The sequence below is a fragment of the Rhopalosiphum padi genome, chromosome 4, assembly GCF_020882245.1.
Source record: "Rhopalosiphum padi isolate XX-2018 chromosome 4, ASM2088224v1, whole genome shotgun sequence".
In the NCBI taxonomy this organism is placed as follows: domain Eukaryota; kingdom Metazoa; phylum Arthropoda; class Insecta; order Hemiptera; family Aphididae; genus Rhopalosiphum; species Rhopalosiphum padi.
This window is the reverse complement of record NC_083600.1, coordinates 45,180,238-45,199,863: the sequence shown is the minus strand read 5'-3', so window position 1 is coordinate 45,199,863 and position 19,626 is coordinate 45,180,238. Positions and strand designations below refer to the sequence as shown.

Genomic DNA, 19,626 nt, shown 5'->3' with positions numbered 1-19,626 from the left:
AATGTATATTATATAAATATTAGTATGTATATTATATGTATATATATAGGTACGTGCCTATCGAATATAATATAGACAATATGCGTTTCCTTTAAAACGTCCCCGTTATTTATGCGTTTATAAACTGGTTTCGGTCATTTTTTTTGGTATCGAGAAAATCGCCGTTGAAATAATTTATTACCTATCCGATGTTAAGTGTATTACGATTCCGTGATATTATTATATTAAAACCATATTTTCGGACACAACACAACACAACCATATATATTATATTATATACGTTCGCTCCACGAGTGGTTTAATTGGATAATGACTAATTTCGAACCGATAAAAATATTTTTTACGGGTTTGTCACGCGCACGCACACGCACTTGCAAGACATATCCTACTTAATATATACATATAGAATTGATCTTACGCACTATAATAACATATTATAATAATAATATCATCAATGATAATTTATATCATATACGAAATATTTCACCATATATATTATATTATTTAGGTGTATTGTGTATATATTATAGACACGCACGCGCTATTACTTATTCTCTATGTCTACAACCTAAAACATATTTCATAAGTTGTTATTTTCATTTACACCGCTCAAAATCTGAATTAAATGTTATGTCTGCTGGACACAGGCACGATTGGGCCCAACATTTTGAAAGGGTAATAGGTAGTAAAATAATAAATCCAACAATAAAATGGCTGCAGGCCGAGGAAGCAGTTATTTATATTTTTTATTAAAAAAACTTATATACGACTATAACTACAGTGTTAGATCTTTCCAAGAAATTGTTTTCAATACTAATAGTTTTATTTCACAAAATATATATCATAATTTAAAGCTGTGTAGTTTAAGACGTTCAAGTATAATGCCTAATAAAGTAATAACAGTAATAACTGTAGGAATACAGTAGATTCTTTGACAAAGTTGTGTAAAAATTAAAATCAGCTTTTGAAATAACACCTCTATGACTTTAAACTTTGAAGTGTTCATATTAATTTATTAATTTTAAAAAAGCAACAATATTAATATTCGTTTTACATAAACGAAACAATTAAAGTGATAGTTCCAAACTGCATGCTTTGTATAACATTGCACATTTGCACAATTATAATGGAATACTGCATTTGATTATTATATAAGTATTATCTCACGATCACCACAAACTTTTCATATTTATACCACTATTTTTAAAATTTTAAATTAAATTCTATAAGAAATTCTTATAATGTATACCTGTTGAACTTTCTTTCGGACCGTCCAGCCATCCTCAAGGACCACGGGTAGTTCATTGTCGTGTTAACCAATATAATGATAAATCGGTTAATAAATATTCATTTCGTTTCTATACTTAATTATTGTTGATTTAACGACATTTTTGAACAAAGATATTTTTTTACTACTTTTTCAATAATATATTTTATAAACCACTATGGTGCTTTTCTAACAATCTTCTACAACTTTGACAAAGTTGTGTAAAAATTAAAATCAGCTTATAGTCTTGATACATAAAGTGGGATTAATATTTAAACCATTTTTTTACTTCCCTAATGTTTTCTATTTATTAGAAACATAGAAATCCAATAATCTCGAACACATTGTACCTTCATGAGTATAAAGTTAATCGCCACTGTAAACGTCAACAATTTGAAATACTTGTACCGTAACACCATTCCCATGCCGAATATATCTATTACGGAAAATTCTAGCAGATTGTTGAAGGACGAGATCGTTACAACTATTCTATCCAATGAGTAGGATCAGCCGAAAACAATCAAAAATAAAACAAATGAAATGCCTACGCCGCACCGCGGTTTCAATGCCAAATTTATATTATACAATAGTAGCCGTTGGCCAAGAGGAGCAAAGTGATTTAACTGGTGCACAGGAGCTGACACTAGCACCGGCACCACCCATAACGGATACGACACGTCGTAAACGTAACTCTTTATGGCGTAGAACTAAAAAGGTTATGAGACGAATGCTATATGCTGTGCTGCGCATAGTTGAAACAGTTTCAGTCGTTGTTGAAAAACGTATAAATATTATATATATATATATAATAATAATATGTTTATGTTCATGTTTGTTTGTTTGTTTATATTTGTTTATGTTTATATTTATAATGCTTAATATTGTTTGATTACCTATCTTGAATAAATGTTTTTGTTAACTTATTTCATATTGGTTTTTACTTCATATATTATTAAAAAATTACAAAATGTTGTAAAATTAATTTATACAATATGAAAATTATGATTTTCTGCAGCTATTTATACACAATTGGATTATTTAAATTCGAACGCAGTTAAAATATATTAAAACAATTGAACATTACCATAGGCGTGCGCAGACATTTGTGGAAGGATGGGCTAAGTCAATAAATATTAAGAAACCTGAACTCTGATGGAAGAAACAATTAAAATGTTACATACTTTAATTTACCTACGCATAATCACCCAATATTTAAGGCATAAATCATTCATATGATTAAAAACAGATACATATTTTTTTTAATTAAATAAGAAATATTGTAATTGCCAACACAGTTTAATACAATATTACACAATCTGTAATGGTAATATGACATAATAATATGTTTTATTTTTAAAGACATTTAGTTTATTATTATTTATTATCATTGTGTATCAGTTATTTTTCACCTACCTATTTAATGTTTTATGATTTTAAAAAATCAAAAATCGTTATGTTTAGGACATGTATTACTATGCATAAAAATTTTGGTACAGCTAACAGGGTGGTCCACGGTCCATCCCCCCCTTATGCGCGTACTTATGGTAATAAGTAATAACTAAGTAATAGTACTTTTTATTTTTTACTTAATACAATAACACACTGATCTTATAACTAGATATTTGATAATAATAATAAATATCAATTTAAATTTATATACTTTTATCAATTAGTAGATATTTTTATTTGATATGATATAATACTGTTACATTTTTTCGTGAGAAATATTTTAAAATTATGTTTATTTTCTGTTAGAAAAATATTATATGGTTTTTAAAATATATTATCTTCATGTTTTTGTATTAATTATTTATTACTTTGTATTTCAATTCAGTACCTAATATTTTAGAATTAATATTATGAAACTTAATACGAGTATTTTTTTAAAAATAGACAATAGAATATTATATTATATATTACTGGGTTGTTACTTGTTATAATCACAGATCGTATTTTTTTAGGAATTATAATTAAATCTTATTGTAATTTTGGTTACGATCGATTAAATTATTGCAGGTATAATGATTATTACTAATAAGTAATAAACGTTTAGGAAGACTCTTTATACCCATCATGTATGTCTCTCTACTATCTATATGTCTCCGTCTTACAAATGTACAATAATATTAAAACTAACCACAGTACAACACACAATCGATACTAATAAATAATAATTAACACAAATTTCCCATGCCGTGTGATTGACGATTGTAAGATGTGTAAGTCATTTTGATCTCTTAACCGTGGTTCTAAAATCAAAATTGACTGAATAACAACGAGCAAATGTATTAATTTAAATATTGAATTTGTTGACGATTATCCTATGATTTTACAAATTTCCGTGCGATTCCACCTATTTTTTTCACTCATAATATTATGTTTATAGACACACTAAGTCATAACATCGTATTATTTGGTTATTAATATCAATTAAATATCGTTCAAAATTAAATTAAATTACCTATATAGAAATAATAACTAGATTACTAAACTTGTAATCTCTAAAATTATTTTATTTTAGTTTTGTTAAACAAACAAAACGTTATCTATCGACTATCCAGTGCTTGATTTGGAAAAAAACTAGAAGGGGGACTTAGTGGATGTTGGATGAACGAGCGTTCCACACAAAATTCAATATCACATTACTGTGCGGAGCAAAGCCCCCCACATCACCTTCAGCCGCCCATAATCCCCAAAAATCATTACATTTATTATATAAAAATATTTTAAAATAAAGAAACACTTATTTATTTATTACACATCATCCAATGACATTATAATTTAAATTACGATTTATAAATATGTATAACATGTTATTATAATAACTCATCAATACACCTACAAGATCTTATCATGTATTATTACCTATATATAATATATACACCAATACACCCATTTACATGAATACAGACATACAGTATTGTACGACACAAACGTCGTCGAGAAACGATTTTATGATATACAGCACAACCCGTGGTTGAAGATATAAGTATGACGTAAAAGTTTAGCTACCGAGAACAACAAAAATAATATAAATATATTATATAATGCAATTTATTGAATAAAATAAAAAAAATTGTATTGTACATCGACAAATGGGCTTCGAATCAAACGTATATTATATACGTGTACATTAAAGCAATAACAATAGAATAAATATCACGTACATCGATCGGCGTCCGCAATCCTATGTGCGAAAATAAAAAGAATGAAGAAAAACGTCCGGGGGACTGTTGTCGGCGGTCGTACGGCGAAAAAATCGTATATACGCACGGCTTTCAAAAGACGCAAACTACGCGAATACGAAAAGATCGGGTTGGAAAAAACTCTGGAAAAGTCTTGAAAAAACGTGAAAAGTTTGTACATAATAAATAATTGCTTAATATTTTAACTTTTAATTTTTTGTCCGAGAGGGGGGATTTTTTCGTTCGGTGTGGGGGAGAAGTACGGATAAGGTTCTAGATTCTTCTTTTCCTTTTTATTATTATCATATTTATTATACTTATTCCTAATCTTATTATTATTATTAATATTACTATTTTCATTATTATTATAATTATTTTATTCTCATAATAACTTTTATTTAAATTGTGCGTTTATCGGCGATTGCACTATTGGGGTTTCTACGGTTTCTTGTTATCTGTTAGAAAACAAGAGACCGGTCTTATGTAATCGCTAATGAACCGGGTATAAAAGGCCCTGCAAAAGACCAGCATTCACAGTCACTGTCTTTCCTCCGTCGTAGCAAGACCCACCCCGGGCAGACTTGCGCGACTAGGGAAGGAAGGCATATGGTGTCTTTATTTTTTTACTTTTAGCATATTATGTTGCCTGCACATTATACTGCCTTTACTCGCATTATTAAATAGTGATTTTATTCATATCTATTATTCGCAGCTCTAACATTTCCTAAGCTCAATTTCTGGCATGCACAAACAAGATTCGACCTCGGCCTTGTTCCGCGGCTTATATAAGTCTGACACCTTTCGAGCAGTGCTTGGTATATTGCGTTTGCGCGAACACTGATCGTTACATCTGTATTAAATATTTGCGTTAGTACATATTTTTCATATTTAATTTTTTTTTTTTTTTGTTCCCTTATTATGCCATAAACAATCACTCGTAGGAATACGTTATTCGTAAGTGTTCAAGTATGTTTTCCAAACAGAACGTATATTCGTAAAAACCCCGTTTCCCTGTGCGTATTGTCATTGACGACACGCGCAGGGCTACGGCTGGTTACGTTCCGCAGAAATGACGATTCGCGCGTACGTCGGATCTAGTGAGCAGATGGCACAGTTCCAGTGACTCGTCAGAGTTCCGCGTTACGGGTGTATCGCTCTCGTTTGAGCTGCCCGTCTCGTGTGCCACTGTAATGATCTGACAACGCGTGCGATTCGATTCTGATCCGATTATTCGGTGGCTGCGACGCCGTTGAATGACATACGAATCTGTTCGAAACATTGTACACATCACGAAAACGTTAATTTTTTTTTTTTTTATAGTTTTTAAAATTGTAACGTATAATAATTGTCTACAATACAAGATTTTTTTTTAGTAATACATATATCCACGTTCATTTAGTTAAATTTATTATTTAGAAACACCTAGTTATGAATATATTTTTTTTATAGGGTTCCTTTAAAAAATGAGCAATTAACTCAACTGTGGCCAATCGATGTTAAAAGCGAATTAGTGTAAAATTTGTCGAAATAACACTCATAGATTTGACATTTTCTTCTTATATAATAATACGTGAATTATTCACTAATAATAATTATTATCATTCATCAAATTTTTTTCTTCTTATTATTATAATTACCTTATTAAAAATAAAATAACTTTTATTTAAATTGTGCGATTATCGGCTATTGCACTATTGGGGTTTCGACGGTTTCTTGTTATCTGCCACAGAACACCGGACCGGTCCTTTGTTATCGCTAATGAACCAGGTATAAAAGGCCCGGCGAAACGACCAACATTGATATTCACTGTCTTTCCTCCATCGTAGCAAGACCCACCCGGGCAGACTTGCGCGATTAGGAAAGGCATCTGGTATAGGAGTATCTATATTTTTTTTCGAAGATTTTTTGGATTTTTAGCATTATATTATGTTGCCTTCACATTATATTGCTTGTACTCGTATAATTAAACGGTGATTTTATTCATACCTACTATTCGGAGCTCTGACATCTCCTTAGCTCAAGCTCTGGTATGCACAAAAAAAATTCGACCTTGCCTTTGTTCCGTGGCCTATATAAGTCTGGCACTATTCGGCGGCACTGCCAGTGTTTGGTGTGTTGCGTTTGCGCGAACACTGATCGTCACATCTGTATTAAATATTTGCGTATTTTATTTTTTTTATATTTCCTTATTATGTAATAAACAGCCATTCGTAGGAATACATCTATCGTTAGTGTTCAAGTAAGTTTCCCAAACAGAACGTATATTCGTAAAAACCCCGTTTCCCTGTGCGTTATCGACATTGTCGACACGCGCAGAGATACGGCAGGTTACGTTCCGCAGAAATGACGATTCGCGCGTACGTCGGATCTAGTGAGTATATGGCACAGTTCCAGTGACTCGTCAGAGTTCCGCGTTACGGGTGTATCGCTCTCGTTTGAGCTGCCCGTCTCGTGTGCCACTGTAATGATCTGACAACGCGTGCGATTCGATTCTGATCCGATTATTCGGTGGCTGCGACGCCGTTGAATGACATACGAATCTGTTCGAAACATTGTACACATCACGAAAACGTTAATTTTTTTTTTTTTTATAGTTTTTAAAATTGTAACGTATAATAATTGTCTACAATACAAGATTTTTTTTTAGTAATACATATATCCACGTTCATTTAGTTAAATTTATTATTTAGAAACACCTAGTTATGAATATATTTTTTTTATAGGGTTCCTTTAAAAAATGAGCAATTAACTCAACTGTGGCCAATCGATGTTAAAAGCGAATTAGTGTAAAATTTGTCGAAATAACACTCATAGATTTGACATTTTCTTCTTATATAATAATACGTGAATTATTCACTAATAATAATTATTATCATTCATCAAATTTTTTTCTTCTTATTATTATAATTACCTTATTAAAAATAAAATAACTTTTATTTAAATTGTGCGATTATCGGCTATTGCACTATTGGGGTTTCGACGGTTTCTTGTTATCTGCCACAGAACACCGGACCGGTCCTTTGTTATCGCTAATGAACCAGGTATAAAAGGCCCGGCGAAACGACCAACATTGATATTCACTGTCTTTCCTCCATCGTAGCAAGACCCACCCGGGCAGACTTGCGCGATTAGGAAAGGCATCTGGTATAGGAGTATCTATATTTTTTTTCGAAGATTTTTTGGATTTTTAGCATTATATTATGTTGCCTTCACATTATATTGCTTGTACTCGTATAATTAAACGGTGATTTTATTCATACCTACTATTCGGAGCTCTGACATCTCCTTAGCTCAAGCTCTGGTATGCACAAAAAAAATTCGACCTTGCCTTTGTTCCGTGGCCTATATAAGTCTGGCACTATTCGGCGGCACTGCCAGTGTTTGGTGTGTTGCGTTTGCGCGAACACTGATCGTCACATCTGTATTAAATATTTGCGTATTTTATTTTTTTTATATTTCCTTATTATGTAATAAACAGCCATTCGTAGGAATACATCTATCGTTAGTGTTCAAGTAAGTTTCCCAAACAGAACGTATATTCGTAAAAACCCCGTTTCCCTGTGCGTTATCGACATTGTCGACACGCGCAGAGATACGGCAGGTTACGTTCCGCAGAAATGACGATTCGCGCGTACGTCGGATCTAGTGAGTATATGGCACAGTTCCAGTGACTCGTCAGAGTTCCGCGTTACGGGTGTATCGCTCTCGTTTGAGCTGCCCGTCTCGTGTGCCACTGTAATGATTTGACAACGCGTGCGATTCGATTTTGATCCGATTATTCGGTGGCTGCGACGCCGTTGAATGACATACGAATCTGTTCGAAACATATTGTACACTTTACGAAAACGTTAATTTTTTTTTTGGTAGTGTTTTTAAAATGATAACGTATAATAACTGTCTATTATACAAGATTTCTTTTTTGGTAATACATTTATCTACGTTAATTTAGTTAGGTTTGTTATTTATAGGCTCCTATATAATTAATAATTATGAATATTTTTTTTATTGATTTCCTGTAAAAACTGAGCAATTAACTCAACTGTGGCCAATCGCTGTTACAAAGTGAATTGTCAAATTTGTCGGAAAAACTCTCATAGATTTTACATCTTCTCCTTTTATATATTATTATATTAAATGTGAAAAATAGTCACGTTCGCAATATCTAGGATGGCAGCAATCGCATAGAAAAAAGGTCTAGGTGTAGTCGCCGCAGCCTAACGATTGATTATATTAATTACCCATTATTATTAACCAATTTTTCTTTTTTCATAGTCGATACAAATATACAAATATTATGACTATAATAGGTTATAGGTATATTTTGCATCAGAAAAAACTGATGATTTACAAATTCACTACATCAAATGTTGCGTTTCCAGCATTCCGTTTCAAATAAATAGAAGGGGTACGCTAAAAAAAAAAAAGCGGACTCCGTCCCCCCACGTCTATCCCCAATTCAAGCACTGTGACTATCGTATGCTAAGATGCTAAGAATAACATTTATTTAATAATAATAAAATACAACACTCGATTAAATGTGGTTATTAAAATGCATAACAAGTTATTAATTCATATGTGATAGGTACATGCCATTACAATTTAAATTAATTTAACAATTTATAATGCCGTGTAACAGTGAAAAAGTTGACATGATTTTAGTTTGTGGGAAATGCAAGCGTAATAATACTCGGGCTGCTGCTAGATTGTATGCAGAACGATATCCTGATCGATTTTACTCTCCTCCTAATTATTTTATCCAAGGTTAATCGTCTTTGAGAAATAGTGGTGAGCTATACGCACAGACCGTAAGACAGAAGGATGATTGGTGAAATCGAAAAGTGTTTAATGGAGAGGCAAATAAATGCCATTAATAGAAACTAGAACCAATGTATTTTTCCTACAAAATAGAGCATCTGCACATAGTGCACTTGTTGTTCAAGAATTTACCTACAGAGTACATATGAAAATCTAGCCCGCTAGATCTCCGGACCTTACACCATTAGATTTTTTTTGTGATGGGGACATTTGAAAAATGTAGTCTATTCAACTCTTCCTTTAAATGTTCAAGACCTCAAAAATCAAATTTTAAATGCCTGTACAGAAATTCAAAGAGGAAACGTTTTAGCAGCTACCCAAATTGAATTAATGTGTGGTCTGCAGTCATGTATTGAGAATGATGGACTAAATCTCAAACAATTTGTAAAATAGGTATTTATGTTAATTCATTTTTTAAATAAATAATTGAAATTACAAATGTTGTATCCATTTGTTTACACTATTCATGTACATAAAAAAAATTTTAAGTAAACGCACACTTCAAATCAAATAAAGTTAATAATAGCGAGCTGAAGCCCCCCCCCTCCATTGGCCGTATTATTATTTTTGTTTTTAAATCTACCAACGATTTAATATAGCGTGTATTTACTATTTACCCATTTATTAGAACCATAGATTAAGATGTAGTATTATATTTGTATATCTATACTGTGTAGCAAACACGTATTTTTGGAGTTCAATCTGTCAATTTCCCACCGAAATGCTTTTCAAACAATATTTTTTTTTAAAACGCGGCCATATGGTATAGATTCATACACATAGACTGTGATTATTAAAACTCTGGAGTACCTACCTATGTACCTATTGTACCGCTGGTTACAGAATAGTCTATCCTAGTATCCTATAATCAATGCTGCTTGTTCCTTCAGTATAGTGATGGTGGGCTATCCGCTAGCGTATTTAATATTCAATCACAATGAACGCGAATCGTCGTCGTGCAGTTTAGCAGTTGTACTTTAACGGACGATAAGTAATAGTCAAGTCCTACTGTCGTGTATAATATTATATTCTTCAATATTCTTTTGTTCTCACAACACGATACCAGGTTGTAAGTAAAAAAAAGACAGTTCTCTTTTCTTATATTTTAGCCGGTCGCCAGCTGCACTATAGTGTTATTATAGGTACCTACATCATAACATTATTTACTTATACCTATATATTGTTATGTATATTGTATATGTACGTATATATATATATATATATATATATAAATAGGAATATAGATACTTGTTCGCGGTTTATTGAATGCAATATGCACATATTATGAATACAATTAATTTTAGTCTATTATATATAGTATATTATATGTTTGTAGTCGAGGATCCAAAGGGTTTAAGGGGCTTTAAAGGTCCCCACTATTTGGACATATTATGTAATATTATTATGTATTCATAGCGCATAATATATTAATTATAGATTTAAATTTTTTTCAGAAAAAAAATGCATAAATTTTTAGATTTCCATGTTTGTCCTCGTTACATTTTATGCCTTACATATTATTATTATTATCACTATCGTGGCGTCAGTGGCGTGCACGTCAAACGGCGAAAAAAAAAGTAGGTAGACGCAGAAAAGAAAAAAATAGGTAATTAAAAAGACGACAAAGTAACTGTATAATATTCCTATAGTCATAAGGTGTATTAGATAAATATAATATACATTAAATGTATTAAATATTAATATATAATTATCTAATAATATAGAGTAAAACAACTAAAACGACAAAATATTTTATAGGTATTAGATAGATGCGATAATATGCCTAATCAATATATTATGAAATTGTACAATACTTATATTATTTATGTATTTTGATGTGGACCATCTATAGAGAAATCCGAAATATGTTTTAAAAACTCACCTGTACCTTGTAGATACATACTCGGCAGTCGGCGAAGGTATCGGCTGATTATACTTTAAAAGTAAAAACGATACAAAAAAATAAAAAGGATATTAATATTTACATTATTATATAACCAAAGTTATAAAAATGTTAAGTAAGTTATAGTGTAAAACACAACACGACATGCCGTATTACAACAATTAACAACATTAAAACATTTTGAATATGAGTTATTTAAATTAAAAAAATTAATAAAATAATAATTTTTTAAGTTTTAACCACCAATTGGTTTTAACTGCCAATATCTTATTTTATGATTTCGTCCTGCTGTCGCGATGTGTCATTCAATAATTTTTCAAACGACTACTGGCAACACTGTGACCAGTGAACATGAGATAATTTTACGGTGGATTGGTATCAAGTATTTACCTTCGGTAATCTAGCTATTGGTATGAACCATGGACTGAGATGAAATAAATGAGAATCATCGTAGGTAAATCTATAGTGAAAACAATAGTATAGGTAATAATATTATTATTTATTTTATCTTTATCAACAGCTGTAGCTTGTAGCTGTTACGGAGTGTGGACGGCATAAACAATAACATTGTCCTGAACTTAGTGAACTTACGATTTAAGGTATTGAATAGGTGTAAAGGCATTATATAATTTTTATTATAATAATATATTAAATATAAGGTAACAACACGATAATCATGTATATAAAAAGTAATTTACAATATATTTTTTAAAATACCTATTATCATTTTAGTAAAAAAATATCACAATAAATTGTATGAAAACATTTCACAAATTCGATTACTTTTTTTTATTTTATTTTGTACTATCAAAGTATACATTTTTCAATTTCGCTATAGGTAATTTTCCGGGAAATTTACAGCTCGGAAGGTGAGTCATAGGTATACTCATATCACTTAATCATAACCATTGTAATAACTATTTATGACGTTTTTGTGTAGAAGCCATCGATTAACGACTCGGAAATTTGGCTTGACGTTATTCACGCCTCTGCTAGTTATAATATACGTAAATACATAACAATTCCATTTACAATAATATACAACTCCGGATTCGTGTTCTGTATCCAATTATATTGTGGAACTAAGGATTTCGGTTAGTTTTGATGGTTTTATTTTTCCCAAAAACTGATTTCAGTTAAAATACGTGGAGTAGTTGTTGACGAAATAGTAAATTTCCGTGTATTGAAAATTCTAAAAACAATAGTAGCAAGGTCTATGACCATAAAAGGTGTATTAATGTATTATATACATAATATTATCAACATTAACAGTATCGACTCTATTCCTGGTTCATTGATTGCCAGTCCTTGGTCAATTCCTTTGTGACTGCTAAAACGACACCACATTTTGTTCTCGTATATATTTCCATTTTCCATTCAGTTGTGATACATTTTTGTGTTTAATTTTATTAATTTTCTCTCCGCTTTTCACAAAAACTACAAAATATTTTTTCTGTACGTACTTAATAAGACTCGTAATTTTTTTTTACTATTTTATTATTTTGTTATTTTTTGTCATCTAATTTCATTTACCTACTATGTAAGTACTCTGTATATTGATTAATCTTCAAAAAGGTACTAAATATTATACATTATTTTGGATTATATCTAGATAGCAATAAATCTAAAGTAATTTTTTTTTGTTTTGTTTTATAAAATGTAATTTAGTTTATTTCCTCATATTTGGTGTCAATTTATTAATAATTTCAATATTCATAATTTTTAGTTAACGGTTTAGGAAAATTAAAATTTTTTTTTTGATTTTAGTTATTTAAACTGATATAATTTTACATAATTTATATTTTATACATAATTAATATTGTTATGGGAAAGTCGTATCTATTATGATGAATGCTTTCTAAAAAATATAATGTCTATTATTAATATTTCTAATTTGTGGTATTTGATTGGTTAAATTTTGTTATTGATACTTATTTTACTATAAAAGCCATTATTATCCATTATTGAATTAATATATAGTTAACATAGAAAAATTCTTCCCGAAGGCAATAATGTAATATCATATAGAACATTTTTGTAATGAAATACACAAAAATGAGTATTGGGTTATTATCATTTATTCTATTAGAGCTATTTGTGTTGAACAATATTACTAATAACTAGAAAAACATCATGACCAAATCTATGTACATAGATATAGGTACCTTAAAATGTATAATGGTTATTGGCTTACTTTGAAAAGTTTTTGACTTATTTATTTTATAATAATCTAATTTACCAAAACATTTTTTAAATATAGATAAATAATTTATTTTAAAATTTTTTAATTTTTTTTTTCTTGCAGTTATTAAATCTTATTTTACACACATTTAAAATGAGTTCAGAAAATACATCCAATAATGATGAAGATAATAAATCAACACCAAATAGACCTATTCCCGGAGCTCGTCAAGAAATGTAATAGTTTAAGATTATAGTATTTTTATTTTTTATTTATTTTATATCTTTTATTATAATCTTCAGGTTAAATAATATAACTGCTGCTTCACCTCCAAGGTTCTTATCATTACCTGAAATTATGCTAGCTGCAAAAAAATTGGAAGATATTGCTCTTGTCCACGAGATAGCTGTTAATGAAAATTTTAAGTTGGAACCTCAAGAACCACCAAATAATAGGTAAAACTAGTAATTAATTGAACATAGTATTATAAACATAACATGTATAATTCTTTTTTATTTTTTTATGAATGTGTTTTATTCTATCAGTTTAATGAAACAAGTCAAAGACACAATGCACAAAGCATTTTGGGAGTTGTTGCGGGAGCAATTAAACAATGACCCCCCCGAATACACTCAGGCTATGACACTTTTATCCGAAATACGAACAGTAAGTAACATTTTTTGTTTACTATTTTAGTAATTTTACTAATTTTAAGAAAATAAAATGTTTATAGAGCTTATCAAGTTTGTTGTTGGACCAGCATACTAAATTAAAAGAAGAAATTAGTCAAGTTTTAGATGTAGAGCTTATACAAACACAGATAGACAATAACTCTTTAGATTTTGACGTAACTATAAAATAACATAACCAATAAAGTTAGAAATATTGATTGTCTTAACTTATATATTTTCTTGTCATTAGTATTATACAAAATTTATTCTGAATTTGATGTCAAAAATATGTGCTCCAGTACGAGACGATTCAATACGTGCACTATCACAATTAAATGATCCTGTTGATATATTTAAAGGAATAACAGAGGTAAATTACTAAATTATAGAATCAAATAATTACTTGAATGTTTGCAACTGATAAAATAATATTTACTTGTCTACTTATTATTTTATTTACTTTGATTAAGTAATTTTAATAATTTGTTATTATAATAATAGTTGCAATAATTAATTTAATTAGTGAAATGAAATAATTGCCTATATGATAGTCTGAATAATTAATCTAAATGTTTTATTATACCACAGAATAAATTATGAGATAACATATTATTATTAGTAACAGTTTTATAAGGTTAACAATTATAATATTAAATTAATGCAAAATAATTTTAATTAGCGTATTTAATACAATAAATTGTTAGAAATAGTCTTTTAAATGTAATATGTAATCTAAAATAGTTGGAAATAATTGTCATTGACAAGGTTCCTATGATATAGATTGTTCAATAAAATAATCTAAAAAAAAAAAAATAGGTGGAAACTGTTATATTATATATGAAGATAGAAGATATTATATAACATAAAAAAGGTAAATTTTCTTATTCTATTATTTTTATATTAGTTTGAAATTAAAGCAGATTAATAATTATTTTACAATTTTAATAAAAATAAAAATTAGTGCTATATTGTAAAATAAATGTCAGTTTCAAAAGGTTTGTTCAATACGCTATGGCTTATTTTTATTAAATTTTATTTTAAATGCATACATTTATTTTTTGTAACATTATAATCATATGTAATTTATTTTAATTTTTGATGAGGGTTCTCTGATCGAATGGTAATGTGGTTAAAACACTGTTGACATTCTGCTTTTCAGTATATGTGGCAATTAAAATTTACTAAAATTATTTTAACATTTTCAATCATATAATTATCATTAAAAAATGTAAGTAAAAAGATAAATTATAAATAAGTCTTACACCCGTATGCATAGTCTGACACTTTAAGGGCACTGCAAATTGCTTAGGTCGTACGTAACTACGGGACACCTAAGTGATATGTAATTTTTGGTTGCATAGTTGAAATTTAAGTAATCCGTATATTATGTATATTTACATCATTATTTTTAAATAAATTATAAATGTATTATTATTATTTTTTTTTTTTTAACAAATTCCTTATGCAAAATAGTTATAATAAAAATTAATCATACAAAGATTTAGAAAAATTAATTTTATGATAACATAAGGTTGAAGGAAGTTAGATTATTCTAATTCGAAATTTGATCAAATGATCTGATAGTGTTAAAAGCAAATAATAGATTAAGTTTATTTGCAAAGTACTTATAATTTAAAATAAATTAGATGTTTAAATATAATTTAATATTTACAGAATATTTATAATTATCAAATTCTTTATTTATTTATGGCAAATTATTAAAAATATACAAGTATAGACATTTTTCTTGAGACAAAAAAGTACATTTATTCAATAATTTAATGAGTACTTTGTACAACATTTATATTTTATACATATTTTTTATTTTGAAATTTCACTCATAGACTATAACTATTAACATTTTTAAGTAAATTAAATTGCTATTCATTTTTGAAAATATTATACTAATTATTAGATACCTATTTTAAAAATGTAATATATTGTAATATTACTATTAGTGCTTTACTGCTTTGGTAGACTGTTGTTTACATTAACAGTTGTTTAAGTTAAGACATCTACTTATTAATTTAAATATTGGTATTTAAAAATTAAAATATATATGTTGGATGCCATTGGTATTTATTTTACTTAACAATTAGTAACTATTTGAGTTCTTATATATTATATTAATAAATATTTGTTTTTAGAATTTGAGTTTGATGAAACTTGACATGGCAAATTTCACAATAACTGCACAGCGACGAGCATTAAATGCCTGTAGTGCTGATTATGAACGTGAGAAATTTGAAGAGTATTTAAAAGTTAAGCCAGGTAAATCCCAATTTTTTATTTTGTGTAATATTCAACTAAAAGTTTTTTTTATTCATTGAAAATTATTAACAGATGCCTTAAATCTGACTGCTGAGTGGTTAAAACGCCATATTAATTTTGAAAAGACTACAGAATCTTATCACGATATAGTCGTTCGAGCTTATATGGAAATATTTGATTGGGATGAACATGTTTTATTCCCAGAGGTAATAAAGTTAAAATGCTATGCATTATTAAGGTTATGTTTATAAAATAGTTGATTTTTATTTTCAGGCTTTATCGTTGGATAAAGATCGATACTTGGCAACTAATAAAATGCTAAATCTTTTGATTCTCGCAGCATCTACATTTATTGTGACAATATCAACAACTACATCTATTATGCCTAATAATATGGAATTCAAAAAAAATTTGAAAAATCTTATTTTATCTGTCCTGAAAGAAAATGATTCCAACAAGTATTGATTACTTTATTGACTGTATTAATTTGTAAATAGTAGGTTATTAACTCCATTAATTTTTCTCTTTTTAGTAAAAATGTCTTGTCAAATATTGTAGAACATATTGTTCTTTGCTGCAATAAGCATTTGTGCATATTTAATCCAGATGGACCACCTGTTTTACCAGATATGATCAATACACTTGAGACTCAAGTTTTGTTAATCCAAAACCCTGACAATAAAATAAAAACTCTAGTTGGTAATATATTGTGATTCAATATAAATAATAGTGTTTTAATTTTTTATTTCATATGATTATTGTAGAGAAGCGTTTCAAGGAGTTTATTACTGCAGTTATTAGTTCCGACAACGCAGTTCCCCAGCAATGCCCACTTGGTTTGTCTGCATTCAAAGATGAATTGGCAGCCGTTACTGGCAGTTTTTTGCATCTTATCACATACAATAGAAAAGTATTCTCCAAATTTTATGATGATATATTAAAAAATCTTCTGAATCAATGTGATTAGATTTAATTGTCTCTCAAATCAAGTAAACTAAAAATTAATATTAGCTTTTATTTCATCTAACTTTTAAACTAATACTTTTTTTAAATCATTGACTTATTTTTATGGAACATGAATTGTGACCAAATTAAAATCTAGAACATTATGGGATCACATTTTATTACTGTAGGTATAATATAATATTAATATTATTTTACAGTTTAATCCTTCAATGTGTATAAAAATCATTATTAGCACTATATCTAATATCACTTATACTATAATTTCTACTAATGGTTATTATAAATTATTATTATACTATTATAATATAGCTCTTATTAGTGAGCTAATAAACATTTAAAAATTATCTTTGTAAAATATTTATGACAAAATACATTTATACACACACTAGCTTGTTATACTATTCTGTTGAATTTATTTTATATTGTTTGAATGATCAATTGTTGATAAATGGAATTATACTCTGTACACTTGAATCCCTTTAAATTAATTTAAATAATGTAGGAATATACAGTTGTTATTTATTATTGCAAATTTTAGTAATAGTATTGTAATCATATAATAACTATAATATTTTATATTAACCCTGACTGATATTTTCAATATTGTTCTAAAGTTTATAAGCTCAAGTATTGTTATACTAATTTAATTTTAGTAAATAGATATACACATTTAATTTTATATAGAAACTAATGCGTACTGAATTTTAAAATATATAAAACATGATTTATTTCATAATTATTAATTATTATTATTGAGTATTAATTAAGGAATTAACAAAATATATTAATGATAATTAAATTAAAAATGTTGGTATGAATTAGGGATTTTTAGTGACTAAAATTGTGTTTATAAAATCTGTCAATAAGTACCGTTGTATGAAAATTTTATAATTATTATCAATAGCAAATAAAACATATTCCTGGACTGGTTTATGACTGTGACAGAAACATCAATAAGCCGATATTTTCTTAGTATCGCACTATCGCCTCAATATATAATACACTAATACATCGTGCTATACGTAACCAAAGAGTAATTATTTATTTTATTACAAAATGTTACATTTCAGTAAAAACTGTTTTTTTTTTTTTACTGGACTTTAGATACAGTAGAAGTAGATTTATACAATTATGACAATAAATAGAACAAATCAGTTTATTGAAATTTGATTTTATTTTTGTGCAAATATTTTTATAATTGTTTTTTATATTTTTTTATCATCAAATTAAATTACATTATAATAATCACCTTTTATGTAACATGCATATTTTTTACATTTTTAAGTAAATGTGGTACATCAAACAAATAAAATATTTTATTGTTGTTAATAAAAAATATGGCCTATCTTCAGAAATATTTAATAATTTTAAAGTACTTTGATTGTGTATGCCTTGATCACAGACTAGAAATTTTAGACACAATTCAACATTAAATCAGTTCTTAAGTACATCTTGTATCAAATTTTTAAAATTATTTGTTTATTCCAGAATGAAAAAGAAAATATGCAATCGAAATTTTCCACTGTAAATAAATATTTGAAACACTGTTAGCACTTTTTTGGTCCTTTCGTAATGACTACAAAGTCTTAAAAAACCTTTAATGAGGTCAAATTCTTTGTAATATTCTACTAATTCTTTTAAATATATCGCATCAAAACAAATAGGAAACATTTTTTTTATAATCAGCAATCAGATAATTAAATTTTTTTTTTCGAAGTTGACTAAAAAAAAATTTACTGAAACCAGGTTCAACATTTTGATTTTATATCGAATAGTCAATGGTTTGCGAACATGCAAATTTGTATGCTGCTAGTGATTTATAATATAAATTTAAAGCTAATTATTTTTCATTTAATGTCCATGAACACCTATCTTTTAATTGCATAGTCACCATCGCTTTGGAATTTACAGAAGAAAATTTATGCATATTTATTAAGTTTTTAAAATTATTTTTTTTTTTTAATTTTGAAATATGAACTAGTTTATTATGAATTGTTTTGTTTTTTTGTTGTAATTTTTGTTTTAAATTCAATTTTCTAGGATTATCTATTTCAATTGAATCAATTTTTTTTTAAATTTGGGTTAGGCATGTGTATTATATTTGTTATATTAGTTTTTTGAGTAATAGTGAGAGTAGAGAGTAAAGAAGGTGGATTTGAGAAAACTAACTCTACCATATTTGATTTTATTTATATGTTTTAGCTGGAGTTGATATTTAAAAAAATTCTTGTTCAGATTAATGTTTTTGACCAAAGTTTGAAGACATACATGATTGTTTCTCAAATTTATCATTATAATTATATGCAATGGCAGTGCTTATTAAACGGTGTTTAATAGAAAAATATGTGAAGCTATCAGGTGGAAAA

The 19,626-nt window shown here is 28.0% G+C and overlaps 1 protein-coding gene across 8 annotated transcripts; it reads left to right on the top strand.

Moving 5' to 3' along the window:
• Nucleotides 1–11,578: 11,578 nt before the first annotated feature.
• On the top strand, nucleotides 11,579–17,996 carry LOC132930310 (T-complex protein 11-like protein 1). 8 transcript variants are annotated; one of them, XM_060996100.1, is made up of 12 exons: nucleotides 11,606–11,624; nucleotides 11,691–11,769; nucleotides 13,476–13,588; nucleotides 13,655–13,807; nucleotides 13,898–14,018; nucleotides 14,086–14,199; nucleotides 14,274–14,393; nucleotides 16,171–16,294; nucleotides 16,367–16,500; nucleotides 16,568–16,752; nucleotides 16,827–16,993; nucleotides 17,059–17,996. In XM_060996100.1, exons 3-12 carry the CDS (start codon nucleotides 13,506–13,508, stop codon nucleotides 17,259–17,261), a joined length of 1,404 nt encoding a protein of 467 aa, XP_060852083.1. In that variant the 5' UTR covers nucleotides 11,606–11,624; nucleotides 11,691–11,769; nucleotides 13,476–13,505; the 3' UTR covers nucleotides 17,262–17,996. The 8 variants fall into 8 exon arrangements, with proteins under 8 accessions (XP_060852088.1, XP_060852083.1, XP_060852084.1 ...); XM_060996102.1 differs by lacking the exons at nucleotides 11,606–11,624; nucleotides 11,691–11,769 and adding exons at nucleotides 12,023–12,039; nucleotides 12,111–12,264; XM_060996105.1 differs by lacking the exon at nucleotides 11,691–11,769 and having other exon boundaries at nucleotides 11,579–11,653.
• The last annotated feature ends 1,630 nt before the right edge of the window (nucleotides 17,997–19,626 follow it).

Bases quoted from the DNA above. Each gene is read 5' to 3' on its own strand.
- LOC132930310 (XM_060996105.1), top strand. From the start codon at position 13,506: ATGAGTTCAGAAAATACATCCAATAATGATGAAGATAATAAATCAACA. The intron at 14,019-14,085 runs GTAAGTAACATT...AAATGTTTATAG, and splicing joins TTTTATCCGAAATACGAACA to AGCTTATCAAGTTTGTTGTT. The intron at 16,753-16,826 runs GTATTGATTACT...TTCTCTTTTTAG, and splicing joins AAAGAAAATGATTCCAACAA to TAAAAATGTCTTGTCAAATA.